This window comes from Morus notabilis, unplaced genomic scaffold, assembly GCF_000414095.1.
Source record: "Morus notabilis unplaced genomic scaffold, ASM41409v2 Scaffold41, whole genome shotgun sequence".
NCBI classification, from domain to species: Eukaryota; Viridiplantae; Streptophyta; class Magnoliopsida; order Rosales; family Moraceae; genus Morus; species Morus notabilis.
Genome location: NW_010357497.1, coordinates 274022 through 293836, shown reverse-complemented (window position 1 = coordinate 293836; position 19815 = coordinate 274022). Strand labels below are relative to the sequence as shown.

The 19815-nt window shown below is 36.3% G+C and overlaps 1 protein-coding gene across 1 annotated transcript; it reads right to left on the bottom strand.

Moving 5' to 3' along the window:
- Positions 1-1232: 1232 nt before the first annotated feature.
- On the bottom strand, positions 1233-19233 carry LOC21392681 (villin-3). Its single transcript, XM_010090110.2, has 24 exons — positions 18704-19233; positions 16475-16642; positions 16138-16237; positions 15672-15740; positions 15254-15490; positions 14971-15148; positions 9653-9785; positions 8459-8618; positions 8239-8389; positions 8065-8165; positions 7812-7970; positions 6751-6819; positions 6615-6683; positions 6341-6478; positions 5654-5782; positions 5028-5175; positions 4844-4854; positions 4607-4747; positions 4402-4527; positions 3997-4059; positions 3464-3565; positions 2634-2883; positions 1921-2147; positions 1233-1840 (listed from the first exon to the last, which is right to left on the bottom strand). Exons 2-24 carry the CDS (start codon positions 16528-16530, stop codon positions 1727-1729), a joined length of 2931 nt encoding a protein of 976 aa, XP_010088412.2. The 5' UTR covers positions 16531-16642; positions 18704-19233; the 3' UTR covers positions 1233-1726.
- Positions 19234-19815: the final 582 nt, after the last annotated feature.

Below are 19815 nucleotides of genomic sequence, written 5' to 3'. Positions count from 1 at the left end.
GAATTTAATTGGTTTACAAGGTATTTTGTGACTGATTTTACAAACACATAGGGCGTTTTACACATTTATATAATAAGAAGGTTAAAAGCGGTATTTTGATAAAACACAAGGATGTTTGGATATTTTCCTTTTTTGTTGACTTTTTCCATGTATTTTATAATTATTCAGAAAGTATACTCTGAGTTTTAAATTGTTACAAAAGTACACACCATCGAATTATATTTAATAGACAAATATATATATATATATATATTCTCTTGAAAAATTTAAAAACAAAAACAAAACGAGTGTTTTTCTTCCCCTAAAATTATTGAAATTATTTATTTTATTATTATTATTATTATTATTATTATTATTATTATTATTATTATTATTAGTAATATACTTTTCATGTGTATTAATGTCAGTTTTTTAGTCAAATTAGTGTGATAACCAGAGAAGCTAGAAGTTATACATTGTGCCTATTAAATACAAGCCGATGGTATATTTTTGTAACAATTCAAAATCAATGTATATTATTTGAATAACTCTAAAATATAGGGTACAAAAAGGTTAAAAGAAAAGAAAATGAAAAAGAAAGAATTCAATTGAAAAGAGAGCAACTCACATTAAATACGTGAGGTTGAAATTATTCTAATCTAACATTAATAAACTTGTACTATCGAAAAATATTACATATAATAGAAAATACCTAATAGGAAAACACTAGGCATGAAAATATTTCAGTAAAAAATATGAATGCATCTTTTTTTTTTTAATCTTTTTTCAGAAAAGGAAAGTAACTTTCATTAGACGTTAAATGAAAAATATTTGCATGTATTCTCAACAGTAGAAGTATGCATACAAAATACCGTTAGGCTACGGTTGCAAGCACAATATATTTTGGTATAACGTAGGTAGTAGTCCGAAAATGTTTTACTGCAAGATTTATTATTACACTGGATTGCCAACACCCTACCGAAAATTCTCACTTCTAGACCAACAACTTTTGATAAAATTCCATCGTTTTGTAAATTGTTTCATTCTTACATAATCATAATGTAATGTTACGAGTATGTGTTAAATTACTGAAAATTCAAGGACATAATGAAAAGAGCCGATTTTTTTTTTTTTTTTAAGAAAAGGATTGCATGTTCACGAATATGCCACAAATAGGGAGAAAATAACGTACACAAAGCAGAAACTTATAAACCATAGGATTGCATGTTCTACAAATATGTAGCAACCAATACTTGTAAATACAAAAAACAGCAAACAGTTTCTCATTCCCTGTATTTGAAACAAGTACAGATTTGATACATATACACCCCCTTCTTCAAAAAGAAAAAAAATAACAATAATAAAGAGATTAAAAAACAGTCAAATAACCACAATATGAAAGACATAGTGACCAAATGAAAGAATTTGACCTGCGTGCTGCCTTTAGAGCTACCATCTGTAATCCTTACAAGGGGTAGCAGCACTTACAAAAGGAGAAAACTAAAATGAAATCGAAATCGAAATCACTCTCGAGCGGCAGCACAATCAATACCAAATCTAACCGAAGTACCATGTTCATCAAAAGGGAAAATATAAACAATGCTAAACATGGATATCAAGGCATTGCGTACCAATAAAAACCACAATTACCCAAATAATAAGTTTCCGATCAAAATGAATGAAGAACAGTAAGTTAGGATGCAAAAGGAGCAGAAGGAACGCGCACTCAAATCAAGCGGATTCAGCCTCAAAACAGATCAAATTTCTTCTTCTGCATGTCTTGCTTCCACTTTGGCAATTTATAGAAGGCTTCCTTTGTAATTCCGAATACGGTTTGGAACTCTTCATCTGAAAGATAGGCCTGAGAAACAAATTGGCAGAAGATTTTAGCACCAACAGAAGTGATATATATGAAGTGAGAGCGTTTGCTATAGAACCAACCTCTCTTCGCTTGAAATCAATTCCAGTAACCGGATTGTCAGATTTAGCCTTCAGTTGATCATAACTGAATGTACTTAGACTACCTTCACTGTCGTTCTCATCCTGCACTGTCTCTTGATTTGGGGAATTGTTCTCAGAACCTGTCACAACTTCCTCCACCTCCTTGACTTCCGCAACATCCTGAGAGCCCTCTGTTTCGGAATTGGCACTTTCACTTTTCTCTTCCTCTGAAAGCACGGAAACGTGTCAGGTTCAATAATTTCAGATTCGAGAGGACAAAAAGGTCACCAACTAGTTCAGAAATAAGCGATTCTTGGTTGGTGTTAATGTCGCAATTCCAGGATCAAGATTAGTAGTAGTAATGTCCAATCAGACCCATTTCACGTAACAAAAAGGACATACAGGATAGATGACAAAAAAAAAAAACAGTTGAAATGTGAATTCAAGGAGATGTGGCAAACTCTAGCACTTTTTGTCCTTTCAAAATGGAATAGAAAGATCCCATCATTCATTCAACAGGAAAAATAACCATTGTTGTTATCAGGAAAAATAAAAGACAATAGAGAGAACGTGAAGGATAAACATTTTCACCCTGAAGATTGATTTCACATCTTGTCATCTACTAGTTAGTTAAGATAAAAGAAAATCACATTTAGTTACATTTTATAGCACGACATGCATCATCTCATACAGGAGATAATAGGCTTTCTCACCAGGGTGGCTACTTTCTGATGGAGGACTTCTAGTTGGAGAGCCATCAGTTGATTTCGTTTTCTTTTCAGCAGTAAGAACTTGAGAAAGAGCAGCAACTGCTGCAGCTCTTTGTGAGCCTTGACCAGAACTAGAAGGCCTGGGAGTGGAAGATTTGGGTCCCGAGGATGAACTAAACGCAGATGATAAAGCAGCTAAAGCTTCAGCTCTTTGCCTTGGTCCTTGTCCCGAGCCATTGGATCTATCCTGACTCTGGTGATAGCACACGCATTAAATTAGTGAATGTGACGTACCAATATCATCTATGTTACCACGATCAGTAAAAGTACAGAAAATGCAAACTCGCACCAATGAAAATAAAAATAAAATAAAATCATTCATCTCTCAAATAATAATTCCGAGTTAGAACTTGGAATGCAGAACCATTGTTGTTATCAATCAACAAAAAGTTTGTATGAGAAAGAAAGATCTATTGCAATTATAACAAGAAATAATATAGATGGAAAGGGCATACAGAAAGCAAATAGAAACTACATGCTTTGTTTTTGTAAATTCCATGCAAAGACCCAAGTGTGCTGAAAAGCAGCTTCTCCGTTGCAACATTGCAACGTGTAAGAAGTCACCAAGTTCCCCAGCAATAATCAAGGATGGAGTGGGTTATTTCAGGTGTCCGTGGGGGAAAACAAGTGATAAAATTATTGAAAAAGTTACCGCTACTTCTCACATTTCCTTTTCTTTTTATTCTTAAATAATAAAATATTAATAAAAAACAGAAGACTCCTCGTGTCAGACTTGTTGATAACATGAATACTGGGACGAGCAATTTAGTTACCGTGGGTGACTTTCCAGATGATGGATTAAATGCAGAAGATAGGGCAGCTAAAGCTGAAGCCCTTTGTGTTGGCCCACCTCCTTGATTTCCATTAGATTTGTCCTGGCTCAGCAATGAAATGGAATGTCAGTTATGTAAATAGCCGAAAAGGCTGATTTGATGATCAGTAGATGTCCTTGTAGACTAGGTGCTTCAGCGCGCACAAATAAACATCATTATTATTGTTCTTACTTAGAAGTAGATCCTAACTGTCTAATCCCGTGGTTAAAGCCTTTTTGAACTATCTTTAAAGGCAAAACATGATCCTTCCAATTGACTCGTAACAGGACTCCCCTACTGGGCTATAAACACAAACAAGCTATCATTGCATAATTTTCCAAAAAAGCAAATTTGTGAGCTGATTTTTTCATTCGGTTTCTTTTAATTGGTTATCCTGCCGTGCTGGTCTTAATAATCATGCTTCATGGTTTCTGCTCAACTTACTCACCAAGCTTCTTTCATTACATTAAGAAAAATATAAATGGATTGCTTACCTCCACACCACTCCCAAAGCCAAAGAGTATTGAGACCTTCTTTTGGAACGAGTTTCCTTGAATCTGCAATTCAAGTACATTTGTTAAGTGCTATTTAAAAGGGAGAATGAAACTTGGCCCCAATTTATTAATTGTAAGAGAAAATTAAAACATCTTGCTGCTTTAAAAATAAAATAAAATAAGAAAATGTCTATTGCATAAAGATAGCATGATATTAATCTAGTAAGTTTCCTGCCAAGATATAACATTTTCCCTTAATTATAAACTAAAAAACTAGTAACGATAATATAACTGAAAAAATAACGATAATCAGTAAGTTTTTCTTCATTTTTTAAATTTTGTTCTCGTTTTTTTTTTACAAAAAAAAAAATGATAATCAATATGCAATGCAGTTTTAGCACATACAGCGGCTTTTGTATTATCCCATGAAAAGTATGTTGTGAAGAAGCAAGGTTCATTTCCTTCGGAAGCTTTGTACAGCGGTACAGAAGGAGACAATCCCTCCAGAGATGCAGCCAACTCTATGTATTTCTGCAAAAAGATTATCCATGTATTAAGTTCTTCAAAACAGGAAACATCGAAAAAAGAAGTTTAAAAGAACGATAACTACCTCCCCAATTTCGAAAGCACTTTGCTTTTCTTTAGAATCTACACATTGACCCACCCAGACAAATACTTCAGCATGCGTGTCGAGAATCAATATATCCTCTGTCAACAAATCATCTTGAGAGAAGTTGTACACTTCCTCCACCTGCCAATTGAATACAGAATTTATAATTATAAGCCACTAGGACACACGTTAAATCAAAATATAATGATGTTTCACTTTTCTCGTATCCCAACTCACCTGAAACTTTCCTGGGCGATCCATATGGCAAGTCAAATGATGAAAACAAGAGAGTTAGAACATGCAATCAGCTTTATTAAAAGCTTAAAGGCTCAGATATCAGCACATGCCCTTATCTTGACGATGAAGAACATTCAACAGAATAAAGTATTACTCTTCAGACAAATAAAAAAAGAATTGCTACCTTTATTCAATGAGAATGTGAACAAATGGGGATCTCTGACTACTTCTGTAGCAGCCTTTTTACTGGTGTAGTTTTGTTTCCCTCCAAGAGCAAACCAGAAGGATGAGCTCTCAGTTCCTTCTTTAGCATGTTTCAGAGAAACTCCAGGCTGAATTAGTAGCAACACAAGGACTAAATTAATTATAATAGCAGTATATGAGGCAACATAAGAAACTAACGCTTGTGTTAAAGTCGGAGAACAATAAAACCTAACATTAAAAAGGCTAATTGAACGTTCAAATCCAATCCAACAGATGTCTGCTCAATTCTTTATACCAGTCATGCCATACTTCTACTACATAGGAAAGAATGTATGTGTCTGTTAAAAGGCCTTATATACCATGGTATGATTTACAGACCAGTCTTTCCCCTTTGATAAAATGGTTAGTGCAGCTGAAAATTAAATTTTTTTTTTTTAATTAAAAAAAACAAAAAGAAAATAGAAAAAGAATAAGAAAAAAATCAAAATAATAATATGTTTTTTCAAGTGAACTTGGTCCTACTTAGGACAAAGCATATACTGTAACTTCCAAGACATCATATACAAAACGATCCAGGAAAGGTATAACTTTCTGCAAACAGCATACCTTCAAAAACTCTGCAACTTTTGCAGCCCACTGTTGCTGTTCAAACGTGCATTGGTTTCCATGCCAAGTGAAAACCGAAGAGCCAGATTGTAGAAGGAAACACTCAGCAGAGTTCAATGATGTTGCCGCCTAAACAAGAATGACATTAAGCGCCAGTATAGCAATATGTAAGATAGCTCACTAGGGTGAGAAAAAAGCTACATGCAGGGGATAGGTAATAATGTCTACAAAGTTTGAGAAACTAATGAGCAGTAGAACCAGAAACTTGTCTGTAAAACAGAAGGGTAGGGCTATTATTTCTCTTCCGCATGGAGTTAAATTTTGACTTTATTTAAGACGACGATTTTTCAGCAAAAACATAGGAAAGAGAGTTTGTGTTATAGATAAGATCCATGTTAGAGTGTGAGTTATCCTAAAAGTACAAATGTGGATCTGCTCTTGAAATGCAATCCACTATTGATAAATGCTAGAGGTTATTATTTCTTCTCTTTATAACCCACATAAGAAAAATAAAATAAAGGCCGGGCAATCTAGGAAGTCTGGAAGTGACAGGTTAAATGGAGTACACTCAGGTCATTGCACATCTGCAGACAGGGTCTTAGCCAAAGGAGGTTTTGAGAATTTTGAGTCCAGATCACCACACAAGTACAACTGCATCATAACAATTCGATTCAAAAGAGCACATACCGCCTCAACTTGAAGTGCTTTGTTGTTGTGAACAGAAGTTCCAGAAATCCTGATTAGGGCCACACCATCTGCTGTGTAAGTTTCATCTGCCAAGCCTTTCTCTGCTATAAATTTTTTATAACCTGAACTCAAGCCACCCTGAAGTAAAAATAAATCAAATAATGAGATAAATATTAATCACAAACTTCAAATAAATGCCCTTTTTACCCCTTTTGTTAAGAGAAAATATAAATAAAAATCTTTAGTGTTAATAAGACGAGCTTAAGCAGAATACCTTCAGGACCACCATAGGCTGGAAAAGAGCAATAAACTGAGGTGGCTCTTTATCTTGAAATATGCGACCCTGCAACAAGCTCTGTTATATGCCAGTCCTTAAATGTACATTTCCCAACTTGATAGAAGATAGATACCTGAACAGGTCTCCCCTTCAGTGAGTTGGACATGGTGTTAGCCAAACGAGAAGCCATCTTCTTGTCCTCCTGCATTGTGTAAAATTTAGACATTATCTATCAAAACGCTAACTATAGGCGCGTGAAAGCTTCAACAAACCAAAAGTGAGCAAGGGTGGAAGGCAGAAATGGGAGCATTTTTCCTTCGAGCAAGCATCATAATACAAACAGATTGAAGTTATGTTTTTTTGCAATTGTGTTTTGAATAGGGTAAGCAGAAATGGTAACCAGGGACCATGAGTTGACTGAAAATTGACTCACATGCCCAGTAAAAAGAAGATAAAAAGCCAAAAGAAAGGATGAGGAATGCTACAAAATTTAAGAAAAGACGATAATACACAACAGCAATATAAAATCCAAATTCTTTGTATCAATAAAAGAAAAATGAAACTCATTCAAGGAAATATAAAATTCAAATTTCAGCAAGAAAAAAAAAAAAAAAAAAAACCAACCACCTAACTGGTTGGATTTTCAACAACAGGTTTTTGTATTTAAAATGTGAAAAATAAGGAACATGTATTTGGTTGGTTATTTGAAAATTTATTTTTAAATGGATGGATGATAACAGCCTGTTTCAATGCTTTTTTCTTTTTTCTAGATCTTTTTCTGAGATTTCCACTTGATTATACCCACATATAACTCAAAAATACCAAAACGGTGAGTCATACCAAATGTAATTTGGGAAATGGAAAACTATAAACACTAAGATAAAAAGTTGCATTTTATTTCTACAGCATATGTAGAACTACAAGTCAATTAAAATTACAAGTCAGGTTTCATTTCACAACATATCTAACATTCTTTTAAAATCATATGCCAAATCAGGTCATTAGCCACTTCTATGTCAATTGTCTTCGCTCTGTGTTGAAGTATTACCCTATACGATGCTAGAAATACATGTATTTCTTTCTATATACACAAAAGTTATGCTACATGTATTTCTTTCTATATACACAAGAGTTATGCGACAAAATCATAAAAGCTTACTAGCTATTTTGTACTCAAAATACATTTTAAATTACCTCAATGCTATCCTTTCCAAACCAACAGCATAAAAAGTAATCTTCTTTCCTATCACCTGAGTGGTAGGTATAAAGAATGATGTAGCAATCTCCACTATAAAATTTACCAATATCTTCTTTGGGCACTGGAGTTTTGGCATTGCCATTGATGCGCCATACCTGCATAAAATTAAATATTCCATAAGGTATGATTTTAGCAGCCTTATTATTCTGAAAATTTCGGCAGGCAATGTTGGAAAAGTATTGGCCATACCTCCAGCTTTCCACCTCCTTCAAGCAAGGGTGGGACTTCCTCATTTACAGGAGCACTTTTTGTCATGCCCTTGACACCAACACCTTGTTGTTTCAGCAAAGCTAACAAAACAGAGAGTGATTAATAAAGCTAGCTAGATGTCTAGTCCATAGAACTGACGAAGGTGACCATTACCTGCGACCTTTCCTCGTCCTTCCTCAGCACCAGGAGCTGCAGATCCTGATGGCCAAGAATCAAAGTTGGACTTGAATGCATGAGTCTCATAGCCTTGAATAAGCCGGGTTATACGTGTTGCTTTCGGCCTATTTTGACTTGCAACAAATTCCTATGATAAAATGTTGGTGTTAATAACCATACTTTCATCAACATTAAGAAATAATTGCTAGATTACTACCTCAGCTGTTTGGATGGCAGCTTTTCTCTCCTCGAGCTGTGTTACTCGACCAATCCAAACAAATATCTCAGCACCACAGTCCAGTAAATAACATTTATTGTTTTCCAACAAGGATTTTGATAGTTCACCCTCCACAATCTTCACTTCACCATCAGTTATGCTACAAAATTAGTTGAAGCAAATTAGGATACTGAGTTGGTTGTTTTACAGATTAGGAGACATTAATTAGTGTTGCGGGTTGGTTCGTTGGGAACATTTAACTTATGAGGCATATTAATGTAAAAGATTGCATAACAGAACAACAATAAATCTGAATTGCTGCCCAATAACAGTAATTTACAGCTTGATTAGTAACAATAGCAGATTGGGATAATATTTGAACATGGACAAATCCAACCACTAGTTCCAGCAATAAGCATGACAGTCAAGAATGGTCAGGATGATATGGATATTCTAAAAATTCTAGTGTGAGGCAGATAAATGATTTTGTTTTTAGAGATTTTGTTACTGGTAATAGCTTAGAATCGACTATTGTATTAGGATTCTGGTGTACAGTGTCTTGGAATTGTGGTTGTAGACTTCCATCTGCTCGGCTGATTATAGGCTGAAGGTTAAGCAACCTTGCTAAAAATGAGGTCGGCCAACCTGTTTAAAAATCAGGTTTGGGCAAAAGTGTGAGGTTGAGCAACGTTGCTAAGAAGGCAAGGTTCGCCAACGCTGATAAAAAAAACAGGGTTCAGCAATTTTGAGTAAAACAGGGTTCAAAAAGCACGGTTCTATTCTCAGTCCTGCCTTCTCTCACCGAATCCGCTAAGGGTGTACAAAAATGTTGATTTAAAAGCACTCCGGTCCAACCTCAAATATTTCACTCTCAATTATTGATTTCACCCTCTTAATCAAATTTCTCGTAAACAATTAGCATGCAGAATATAAGTGACATAGTTCTTGAGAACATATGCTTTAAAAAATAAAAATAAAAATAAAAATACTTAGCATAAAAAACTAAGAACTAAAAACTAAAAAAAAAATATATATCTACCACTAGTAATGTCAATAAAATTATAGCATCATCGCCAAAGACACGCCTATATTAAATATTTTACCATGAAAAGAAACACATAGCTCGGTACTTTTTTTTTTCACCTTGTACTAAAAGAAACCTCTACTTAACAAAATAAAAGAACAGGAGAATACCTGTAGAGTTTAGCAGGAGTGACCTCCGGAATAACATCATCTTCTGTGACAACCTTCTTGCCAATTGGAGCAAAGCCACCAAAGAGGACCCAGAACTCACCTGAATCTGATTCGGTGTCCAATTTCCCATCATCTAGCATGGTGAACACAAATTACAAAAAAAGTAAGTAATGTACGAAGAATTGCAAACTGGACAGTAATATATATTAGGATAAAGCCATGACTGGAAAAGCAAGTTTCATGAAAAGTATGGCAAGTACAATGCCTTACTTTATTAATCAAATGGAAGTACATTTAAATAGAGTAGGGTTCGACCACCAAGTCTAGAATCTTCTCCTAGGATCTCGGTAGATTGATTTCTACCAACTAATCCACTTTATTTGAATTTAAACTATAAACTGATAACTCCTAATCTACATAATCGGAAATAACAAACTAATTAAATAAAATCTCTTTGACTTATTCAAATTCTCCCTAAAAGGTAGATCTTATCCGCTAACACTCCCCCTCAAGCTTGGCCGTAGATATCAATGAGCCTAAGCTTGCCTACTAAGTACTCGAACGTTGGTTCAAGAAGTCCTTTGGTGAGTATATCCGCAACCTGTTGGCCTGTAGGAATGTACTCAATGCTGATAATTCCCTTCTCTAGTTTTTCAATAATAAAGTGTCTATCAACCTCCACATGTTTAGTTCTATCATGGACTGAGTTGTGTGCTATGCTGATTGTGGCCTTGTTATCGCAATAAACCTGCATAGGAAACTCACACCTGATCTTCAACTCTTCTAGTAACCGTTTCAACCAAATTGCTTCACAAATACCATGAGCCATGGCTCTGTATTCCGCTTCAGCACTGCTCCTTGCTACTACGGACTGCTTTTTACTACGCCAAGTCACCAAATTACCCCAGAGGCGTGTGCAATATCCGGCTGTTGATTTCCTATCTTTGACAGATCCGGCCCAATCTACATCAATGAAGATTTCCACCCTTCTGTTTTCTTCTTTACCAAAAAATAATCCTCTCCCCGGAGTCTTCTTGAGGTATCTCAAAATTCGATAAACAGCTTCGAAGTGTCCTTGGCACGGTAACTGCATGTGTTGGCTTACCACGCTTACTGCAAAGGCAATGTCTGGTTTTGTATGCGAGAGGTGTATTAGTTTTCCCACAAGCCGTTGATATCTTTCTCTATCAACCATCTCTCCATCAATCAATTTTGCCTTGCCTCCTTGTTCAATTGGAGTCTCTATTGGTTTGCACCCCAGCATACCAGTCTCTTGCAATAAGTCTGGTGTATACTTTCTTTGTGATATGGAGATTCCCCTCTTGCTTCTTGCGACTTTCCATTCCCAAGAAATATCTCAGTGTCCCGAGATCTTTAACCTCAAACTCCATAGCCATCAATCTTTTAATTTTCTCCATTTCTTCAAAGTTGTCCCCAGTAAGTATTATGCCATCTACATATACTATCAGGATTGTGATTTTTCCATCTGATGAGTGCTTGACAAACGTGTGATTAGTTTGTCCCTGTGAGTATCCATGGCTTTTAATCACCTTTGAAAATATATCGAACCATGCACGCGGGGACTGCTTTAGTCCATATAGTGATTTTTTCAGCTTGCACGCCATTTTGTCTTTCTTATCCTCTTCAAACCCAGGTGGTAGACTCATATATACTTCTACCTCCAATTCACCATTTAAGAAAGCATTCTTCACATCGAGTTGAAACAAAGGCCAACCTAAATTTGCTGCTAGAGATAAGAGGACCCTTATTGTGTTGAACTTTGCAACGGGAGCAAATGTCTCAGTGTAATCCACTCCATAGGTTTGTGTGAAACCTTTTGCAACCAGCCGTGCTTTGTACCTTTCAATCGATCCATCCGGCTTGAATTTGACAGTAAATACCCATTTGCATCCGACCACACTCTTGTCTTGTGGTAGTTCAAACAAACTCCATGTGTCATTCTTCTTAAGCGCTTGCATTTCTTCAAGGACTGCATTTTTCCAATCGGGAACAGCTAGGGCTTCTTCTATTGATCTGGGAATATTGACATTAGACAGCTTTGTGGTGAAGACACGGAATAGTGGAGACAAATTATCATATGACACAAATTTGGAAATGGGATGTTGTGTACATGATCTAACACCTTTCCTATGGGCAATTGGTATATCTAGTGTTTCGAAAGTGGCTTCAGGATTACCTGGAAATGAGGAATTAGTTCCTAGCATTGGTTCGGATTCTAGGCAGTGCATGGTGTTCATGAGAGGCTTGTTCCCTTGAGAATGTTTCTTCCGAGAGTAAACACGTAGCACTTGTTGATTTGGTAAATTGAGTTCTCTCCCTGTTTCAAGGACCGGTACTTCTTGTGTTTGTTGTGGCATATTCTCAAGTGGAAGTATGTTGTCGGATGGGGTGAGCTCGGATGTGGTGGGTGGAGTTGCAGCTGTTTCGGTCTCAGGTAATGAGGTCACAGGCATAGGTGGAGTCTCGGATATGGGTGTCCCAATCCCACACATGAGCTTGGTCATGATTCTCCCCCTGAAACGAAGTGGCGGAATAATATGGCACGTCTTCAAAGAATGTGACATCACGGGAGATAAACATTTTTCTTGTCTTAGGACAGTAACACCAGTACCCTTTTTGGGTAGGAGAATAGCCGAGAAAGATAGTTTTTATGGCTCGAGGGTCAAGTTTGGTTTGGTGTTGACGATGAATATGGACAAAGGTAGTGCAGCCAAATGTCTTGAAGGGAAGATTATTTACGGTTTTAAGGTGTGGATAATTTTTTGTAAGCTGGGACAATGGGGAATGGAAGTTTAAGGTTCGGCTAGGTAGGCGATTGATGAGAAACGCAGCAGTTAAAATGGCATCTCCCCACAGGTATTTGGGAACATTCATTGTAAACATGAGAGCATGGGCCACTTCCAACAAGTGCCTATTTTTTCTTTCCGAGACTCCGTTTTGTTGCAGGGTATCAACACATGAACTTTGGTGAATGATTCCTTGTTGTAGCAAATATTCCCCCAAGATAGATTGAAAGTATTCTCTCCCGTTGTCAGTTCTCAGGACAAACTTTTTTCTGAAATTGGGTTTGAATCATGTTATTGAAATTTTGGAACACTTGGTAGGTTTCTGATTTTTCTCGAAGAAAGTATACCCAAATTGTCCGTGTGTGATCATCAATAAATGTCACAGACCATCTTTTTCCATTCATTGTAGTAATCCTAGATGGTCCCCATATATCGCTGTGAATTAATGCAAATGGGCTAGAGGGTATGTAAGGTTTAGGAGAAAATGGTACTCGAGTGTGTTTTGCAAACTAGCATATGTCACAATTGAAAGAAACAGAACTTTTATTCTTGAATAAAGATGGTAACAAATGTTTCAAATATGAAAAATTAGGGTGGCCAAGTTTATGATGCCACAACATTATTTCCCTATCACTAGAAACAGAAATGGATGAAACACTAGATGCAAATGCTTGTTGACTCTCATACTCTATGTCCTCAAGGTAGTAAAGCCCCTCATGAACTCTAGCACTGCCAATCATCCTCCCCGATGATAGGTCCTGAAAATAACATGTAGAAGAATGAAAAATGGCAGCACAGTTATTATCACAAGTGAGTTTACTTATGGACATCAAATTGCATTTCAAGGTAGGAACATGAAGAACCGATTCAAGTGTTATTATCACTTTGATTGAACCTATTCCAACGACAGAAGACAAAGATCCACCTGCAATTTTTACTTTAGCAGAACTATGACTAGGGGTATAAGAAAGAAAAAAATCAGAGACACCTGTCATGTAGTCGGAGGCACCAGAATCAATGATCCACAGTTCCTTAGAGTGAAGGGTAGACTTTAAGGATGAGTGATAGTTACCGATTTGAGCTACCGAACAGGATCCAAGGCTTAGAGTTGATGAGGATGAGGTTGGTGACTGGTTGAGAAGGCGATAGAGTTGCTCAATCTGTTCTTTGCTAAACGGAATTGATTTTTGGTTTTCTGCTGTTGCTCCCTTGTCTTGGTTTGATTGAGTTTGAAATGCACGTCCTTCATTCTGTCTTCAGGGAACCCAATTTGCGGGTTTACCATGAATTTTCCAGCATATGTCACGAGTATGTCCATGCCGACTACAATGGTCACACCACAGTCGTTCTCCTCGACATGGTGTCCTAGAATCATTGTTGTTCCTTGCTGGTTGTGAAGTGTTTCTAGTTGCCAGAGCCAAGCCTTCTGTTGGTGATACACCAGATGATTCTTCTTCTGACAACATGACTTTCCGGCGATTTTCTTCTCTACGAACTTCGGCAAAAGCTTCTTCGGTTGTTGGGAATAGAGCTCAACTTAAAACGTGGCCCCTGACTTCGTCTAGATCTCAATTCAATCCAGCGAGAAATTTGAATACCCGTTCTTTTTCAAGAATCTGTCTCTGCTTCCCATTGCAAGTTGGACACACTGAATCTTCTTCAAGGAAAAGATCTAGTTCTTGCCAACTATCTTGCAAGTCAGTGAAATACTGGGTAACAGATTTGGTACCCTGTTTCATCTCCTTCAGTTTCGTGCGAATTTCGAATACTTGTGAGGCGTTGTTGAGATCAGAATATGTACTTTTTGCAGTATCCCATATGTCTTTAACAGTCGGAAGGAAGAGATATTGGCGGCTGATCATGGGCTCCATGGAGTTGATAAGCCATGCGTGTACAATTGAGTTTTCGGCAAACCATTTTTTGTATGCAGCGTCGGTAGGTGCTGGAGCTTTAGCTTCACTAGTGATGTATTCGAATTTTCCCCTGCGACAGATCACAATCTTTACTGACTGAGACCATTGGAGATAATTCTTTCCATTATGTTTGTGAGCTGTAATCTGGAGTGAGTTATTGTCGCTGCCTTGAAACGCCGTTGTCGGGTTTTCTGATTTGGAATCATCTCCACGTGAAGACCCCATCATGGCTGTTTTTGCCATCGAAATATTCAGAGTTCAAGGCTCTGATACCATGAACGCAGATGTGAAATTAATCTGCCTTACTTTATTAATCAAATGGAAGTACATTTAAATAGACTAGGGTTCGACCACCAAGTCTACCATCTTCTCTTAGGATCTCGGTAGATTGATTTCTACCGACTAATCTACTTTATTTGAATTTAAACTATAAACTGATAACCCCTAATCTACATAATCGGAAATAACAAACTAATTAAATAAAATCTGACTTATTCAAATTCTCCCTTAAAGGTAGATCTTATCCGCTAACACAAACTTTTTTAACAACTGTTATGTATGGATGTATAAATGTCTATAACTAGGTACATGCACTCACCTACAATGGCAACATCACATGTTCCCTCATGATACTTCTCCTTCAAAAACTGAATTACTTCCAAAGCCTTGGCCCTTTCCTGTATATTGGAATTCGCACCGTTGAACTGATAAATCTTGTTCTTGGTGTCCAAGATGAATACATCATCATGGTTCAGCGAAGAGCGGGCAAAAGGGACCTGCACCAAGTAAATAGCAGAGGAATATTCGGTGAACCCCCAATAGGTTTATGTTGAAAGAATCTCAAAGTGAATTTAAAAATCCCATGCCAACAAAATTCAAACCTGTTTCATTCTGACTACTCTTTTTCCTCTGCAGATATATAACCGTGTTTCAAATTCTTCTTCCTCAGGTTTTTTAAATCCAGATGCAACACCTCCCTCCAACGGTATAATACATGGTTTGAAGTATGACAAAAATTTGTCAGATTCATGGCCTTGAATTTCCCTATGTTGCACAGCACGTCCGCCAAGAACCACATCAAGTTCAACAGTTTTGATAGCTGCAGTTCCAGCTTCATCCTGCAGCAGGAAGGTACATATCGGGTAAAAAATATAAGAGAAAAAAGAAAAAAGAAAAATTAAGCTAAAACCATTACACTCTGCTCTACACTTGCAAAAACTTGAAGAAGCTTTAAGCTATCAATGACACATACGAACATTATAGACAAACATCAGAGAGAGGGAGAAGCCAAAAGCACACCTGACTTGTATCTTTTCCAAGCCAGAAGTGGATGTCGAATAGATAAGCACCCCCTTTTCCTTGTGTTGTCTGCAAAAAGAGGTATCAGATTACTTATTAAATGGAAAAAAAAAAAAAAAAAAAAAAAAGGTATCAGATAAGCACATGTAATATAAAATGCAAGGGCACTACTTGGGGCCCTTTTTCCCTATATTTCCTCCCTCCATAAATTTGAAATTTGTTTTAAAAGGTATGCAGGACAGAAACATCTAGAGAAGAACCTTCAGCAAGTAGTGTGCAAATCTCTATAGCTGTGCAAGCGTTAACCTTAAATAAAATAGTTGATATTACAACATAGGCTTCAGATAAAACAGGAGAACAACAGTCAGCCAAAAATACGCATCACTACTAAAGACCTTAAAATGTATTCGTCGCCATTGTGGCATTGTCTTGTGTGGTAAGACAACATTAAAGACCATTCACACACCTGTAGTACAATGTACGAATCCCCACTGTAGAATGTCCCATAGTCAGACTTTGGTACAGGAACTGGCTGAAAATCCTCAATCCGCCAAATTTCACTCCCTCTAAAAAGATGTTAAGTTTAACATTCACGAAAAGCAAACACTGGGAGACGGAATTTTAATTTGTGAAAAAAAATTAGCAGAAACACATAGCCAGCTAAAGAAAAGTAATCCATTCTTTCCCCTACTCAGTGATGGAAGTCAATTAAATAAGTTTGCTCCTCTAATTTTAAGAAAACAAAATAAAAGTAAATTTGTTTTATAGTATTGTTTCCAGTCAATTTTCATTTTAAAGGATACACTCTCTGACCCGCTCCTTGAAATGCGGGATCCAAAGCTTTTGTGGAGCTAGACATTGCTTGAAATTGTTTGTTATTAATATTCTGAGTGCAACGACCAAAAAAAAAAACAAAAAGGGACCCTTTTAGTTGTCTGTTCTCTGCTCTGTGGAAATCCACCAAGATTTCACTGCAAGAAAAAATACAGATGTAATCATAAATATTTGAAGAAAATGCAAAGTTAAGAGTTGCTCAAAATGGGAACAACAGTTTACACTAAGTTCAGATCAAGAAATGAAGAAAAGGAATCATTACTGTTTCAATTGAGGGAAAAGCACGAGTGAAGAAATTTTAGAGAGATGCTTTGAAGTTTAAATCTCTATAAAAGTAGCAGAAGTTAAAAGAAGACAGTGTATACAAACATCTGTTTACTGTAAAGGCATATCTTCATGCAAGAATGTGCATACGCAATTAAACAAGTGTTTCACGCATAAGCATGCAGGCATACTGGTTTCACTGTGTTTGGAATGTAGTCATTTTGCACTTATAATAAGTTAGAAGACTTTCCATTAGATGTGAAATTTTGATTTGCATGTTTTAACTCACTTGAGATGTCAGCTTTATAAGTTATTCAATTTACAATCATGTTAGACCTTGCAACATTATCGAAATTGCATTACCCCTACTTTTCCATTCCGTGTATACTTTTTAGATCTTGTAGCTAAATGCTGCTTCTATCAGAATTCTCAAGAGATCTTGAAACTGATTTCACTATAGAGAAAGATCTTTCCTTCTTCTATTCCACTCAGAATTTCCCAAAACACTCTGATATTCGGCGCCGGCTGCTTACTTTACCCCAGACTTTCTTCTCACAATGACACATCCCCTGATAAATACTAATGCTTCACTACGTTTGATCCCCCAACATAAGCATAAATGTTGTTAGTCGTCTTTCTCCCTTCTTTTCTGTTACTTTCTTCCTATGTTATCATGTGAACGCAGTATTTGCTTGAAAAAATAATCACATGATACCATCCTTGAGAATAACTTGATTCTTAAGATTTCCATACGTTCTACTCAATCAAGGTTACATCCTTGTGCTCTATAAAATTGAGCTACTTCTCTTCTTTGTATTACTCTTCAAATTATGAGAGTCGTTACTTGGTCATTTACCAGGCTTCTTACATTCGTAGTCTTTGTTCTTCAATCATGAAATGATTCTTCCAAGAGCCCACACGTAGGTGATCCTCTAACATTATTGAAGAGAAGCCTACGGTATTGAGATCATTGGTGAAATCGCATTTCCATTCATACAGGTCATGCACAACCCTTTCCAACTCCTTGCTAATCAACAGATACCCAACTTGGAACCAATTCATACAACATGAGTACTAATCTGAAAAGTCATTCTTATTCTAGAGGAGCAGTGATAACAACCTTTCTCTTCTCTGTGTGCATGTTTTTATCAAATTCCCCAGTAGCAGAGCTCCAAAGTGGATGCTACAGATAGAATTCCACGTTCACCAAATTGGGAACCTTCACATTTTAGCAAATGCAAAGACGAAGCAGATATATCCTCAATGGCACTTTCTCCAAATCACAACATTCATAAAACCAACTCCACAAGCGCGGAGAGGGTTGAGTCATTCAGATTTTCAAAGCAACTCCATTTCTAATTACAGTAAAGTCATCCAAGAGAAAAAATCTTGGCAGAAGAAAAGCCAGCTCAAATAGAACTCCAATCTCCATTAATGAGTTTGTGTAGTAAAACGATAATGGTGTTCCGAGCTGATCGTGAAGCGGTAGCGAGATCAAAAGGCCAAAAAAAGGTTCTATCTTTGTGGAAAAAAAAAAAACAGAAAAACAACTCATATATTCAAAAGTTCATATACATAGTCTTTCATAGATCTCAACAGTTTTTTATTTGTTATTTTATTTAATCACTCGTACTTAAAATCATCAATTTAACTATTCAAACCTCTACAAAAATCCAAAAAACCAGACAAAACAAATGAAAGGGCGAGATCAAACGTCGAACAAAAAAAAAACAGAAGAATAATACACACGATCAGAACAATTAGCAATCATCAAAACACACACAAAAAAAAAAAAGCCGAATCAGATCAAACCTCACAACCACATTGACAAAACGACAACAATCGAAACCTCAAGAATTACGAAACCGATAATTCAATACTACGACAACGATCAGCTCAATTACGATAACGAAATCAAAGAAGGATCTGCTTACAGAGTGAAATGATCGAATCCGATCGAGCTCGGTTGATGATCGCGAAGTTGAGGAGAATTCGACGTAGCCGAAGCAGATCTTCTCTCTGCGTGCGGTGATGATGATGATGAGGAGGAGGAGGAGAAGAGAGAAAGAAGAGAGAGAAAGAGAGAGAAATGGGTATGGGAAGGACGAGAGGAGAAGAGCTGGCAAATGAATAAAGAAAGAAAAGGAAGGGGAAGATACTCGGAAAAGAAAAGTGAATTATTGCTCTGTATGTGTGTGTTGTGCTGTGTGGGCAATTCTCTCTCTAACTTTTTAAGCCTTTTGAGATTTGTAATTCGGAGAGAGAGAGATAGAGAGAGAGAGTTTCAGAGGGAAATCTAGAGAGAGAAACAGAAGGTGTGTAATTGTAATTGTATGAATGAATGAATGAATTATGAAGAAGAAAGAAAGAGAAACGGTAGGGGAGAGAGAGAGTTTGGGCAAGAGAGTCGTTATTTAAGGCAAAAGCACCAAGAGATCCGGTGACGGGGAGGCACCGGCCAATGTTGGCTTTTCTCTCTTTTGCTTATTTGGGATTCATATTGATAGATTATATTAGAAAATTTACAAGCTAAGGCTATTATTTCTCTCCTTTTTTTTCTTTTTTTGAAGGAATATTTTTTATTTAATGATTAGATTTTAGTAAATGGCTGGTTTAGGTCAATTTTAAATAAATAATAGATGAATTAAAATTATTTATCATATAAATTTGAACAACAAGAAATTAATTACTTATCTGACAAATAAATTGTCTTATTATAATTGTTGTCATTTATTAAAAAAAAAAATTGACTATTTCTTGCACACAGAAACAGTTGTAAATCCCCTAAAAAAAAAAAAGAAAGAAACTGTTCTATTGTAAGTTCGCTTTTTTTTTTTTCTTTGAAACGATCGTTTTTCTCTATATAGATACTAATATCACGATAAATGAATAAACTTATTGGGAATCATTATAAGTGAATTAAACAATATGTTTGTTGTTAAAACAATATGCAGGATAAGCAAATGGCATGTTTACACAATTGTAGTGAAATGTAATGAGAAAAGTAGCAAATGGCATGTTTACACAATTGTAGTGAAATGTAATG

Bases quoted from the DNA above. Each gene is read 5' to 3' on its own strand.
- LOC21392681 (XM_010090110.2), bottom strand. From the start codon at position 16,530: ATGTCTAGCTCCACAAAAGCTTTGGATCCCGCATTTCAAGGAGCGGGT. The intron at 15,149-15,253 runs GTTTGAATTTTG...TACTTGGTGCAG, and splicing joins GAGTAGTCAGAATGAAACAG to GTCCCTTTTGCCCGCTCTTC. The intron at 5,783-6,340 runs GTATGTGCTCTT...ATTCTTGTTTAG, and splicing joins AAGCACTTCAAGTTGAGGCG to GCGGCAACATCATTGAACTC.